This window comes from Notolepis coatsorum (genome assembly GCF_963971535.1).
Source record: "Notolepis coatsorum genome assembly, chromosome: 4".
In the NCBI taxonomy this organism is placed as follows: Eukaryota; Metazoa; Chordata; class Actinopteri; order Aulopiformes; family Paralepididae; genus Notolepis; species Notolepis coatsorum.
Window position 1 is genome coordinate 104,515,551 of NC_140168.1, and position 2,109 is coordinate 104,517,659.

The 2,109-nt window shown below is 44.2% G+C and overlaps 1 protein-coding gene across 1 annotated transcript in view; it reads right to left on the reverse strand.

Moving 5' to 3' along the window:
- Window positions 1-1,484, reverse strand: part of LOC311226636 (zinc-binding protein A33-like) — a gene marked incomplete at both ends in the record, with an annotated part of 4,814 nt that extends 3,330 nt beyond the window's left edge. The window contains one exon of the mRNA XM_084312053.1: window positions 1,269-1,484. Coding sequence (XP_084168179.1) covers window positions 1,269-1,484 — 216 coding nt within the window. The remainder of the gene's footprint in view (window positions 1-1,268) is intronic.
- Window positions 1,485-2,109: the final 625 nt, after the last annotated feature.

Here is a 2,109-nt window from a genome sequence, read left to right on the forward strand (position 1 = left end):
GCGTCTCCGTTTATTATCGTGTAACATTGTTTTGGACGGTAAAAAAGTGCAGGGGACAATAACTGCCTTCTGAAAACATGTAGGGGACATGTGTCCCCTGTGTCTCCCCCCCCCCATAACTACGCCCCTGGGGGGGGGGGGGGGTATAGGTAGTAAAAACAACACAAGCAGTGTAAACAAATACGTTTAAGGAAATAAGTCAATATAATTTACTATCTAACTAACTATACAGTATTCAGTGTCACATAAGGTGCAGTATGCATAAGGTAGTGTTATAATGAAATATACAGTAGAGGGGTTAAAAATCATGTCTCTCCCACAATGGACTACAAATGTACAATAGGTCACTGATTTTTACTGTGTGCAGGTTGAGTGCAGCTACAACCTTACAGTAAATCATTTATCATTAATACAGAATATTTGTACCTTTATGTGTTCTGCTGTGTGGACGCATGTTCGTTTGATTTTTTTAAAGGCCTGTAGCTTGTTGCGTAAGTTCTTCAGTGGAGCCTGGAGCTGCTTCTGCAATGGAATTCATTCATTCATGATGTATTTCACTTGAAAGATGCAAGTCTCTGAAGTACGTTTGCCACCCAGGCCACCCTGGACTCCCACGCTGACATGGACTCCCACGCTGACATTGACTCCCACTGACATTGACTCCCACACTGACATTGACTCCCACGCTGACTCCCACGCTGACATTGACTCCCACGCTGACATTGACTCCCACACTGACATTGACTCCCACACTGACATTGACTCCCACGCTGACATTGACTCCCACTGACATTGACTCCCATACTGACATTGACCCCCACACTGACATTGACTCCCACACTGACATTGACTCTCATGCTGACATTGACTCCCATGCTGACATTGACTCCCATGCTGACATTGACTCCCACGCTGACATTGACTCCCACGCTGACATTGACTCCCACACTGACATTGACTCCCACACTGACATGGACTCCCACACTGACATTGACTCCCACACTGACATTGACACCCACGCTGACATTGACTCCCACGCTGACATTGACTCCCACGCTGACATTGACTCCCACACTGACATTGACTCTCACCTACGTTGTGGACAAAAATAAATCAACTCCAACATCAGTGTCTGAATCTAATCCCATGTAATTGTTCTGATTGTCTAATGTTTCTGTATTCATTAACAACGTGACAACAATGTTTACTCTGTGTATTTATTGAGTATAATTAAAGATTGAATAAATTAATATAATAATGATGTTTACCTTGTGATCCTCCAAAGCTTCCTCTATGGGACAGCAGTTGTGGCCCTTGTGTTTGCTGGAGGACTGACACACCAGACAGATGGGCTGGAGGTCATCTAGACAGAAGAGCTTGAGTTTCTCATCGTGCAGACTGCAGAGCACCTCAGAACCTGCTGGTCTCTCCTTGAAGGCCTCACACAGGTTCTTCAAAGCCAAGTTACGAGGAGGATCTAACATTGAAGAGACTTCCCTACAAAGTGGACAGTTCTTGTCTTCTCTGTCTCTCCAGTATTGTTGCAGACAGGCTTTACAGAAGCTGTGGCTACACAACAAGAGGACAGGATCTGTGTAGATGTCATGGCACACGGAACAAGACACATTCTCTTCACAATGAGACGAAGCCATTTTGTCTCTCAGTAACACTCCCTCCTCTGGAAAGCTCCCTGAAGTTTACTTTAACTTTTGTTATAAACTTACTTAGATTCAGTCAGCAGCTGGTTGAAGTCACTGTTTGATCACTAGTTATGAGGGCCGATGTTCCACTCTACTGGTTAAAGTTGCTTACTCGTGAGTAGTACGTTCGTTGATAAAGACAAATAATGTCCACAGCCGCTCCAGTGTAAAACAAAGATATCCAAATGGTTTATTTCTCGTCCACAGCAAAGTCTTTCTTTACAGAAGCGGTCCCAAAGGTCTTATACAAGACTCCAAATGCTCCTTATGTACAAATGGGGACGAGGGGACATTTATGCACATGTACTGGGACTGCCCACCAGTTAAGATATTCTGGAAAGAGGTGACCCAGCAATTATCAAATCTCTTAACTTGGAATATACCTGTACACCCCTCTGTATTACTGCTG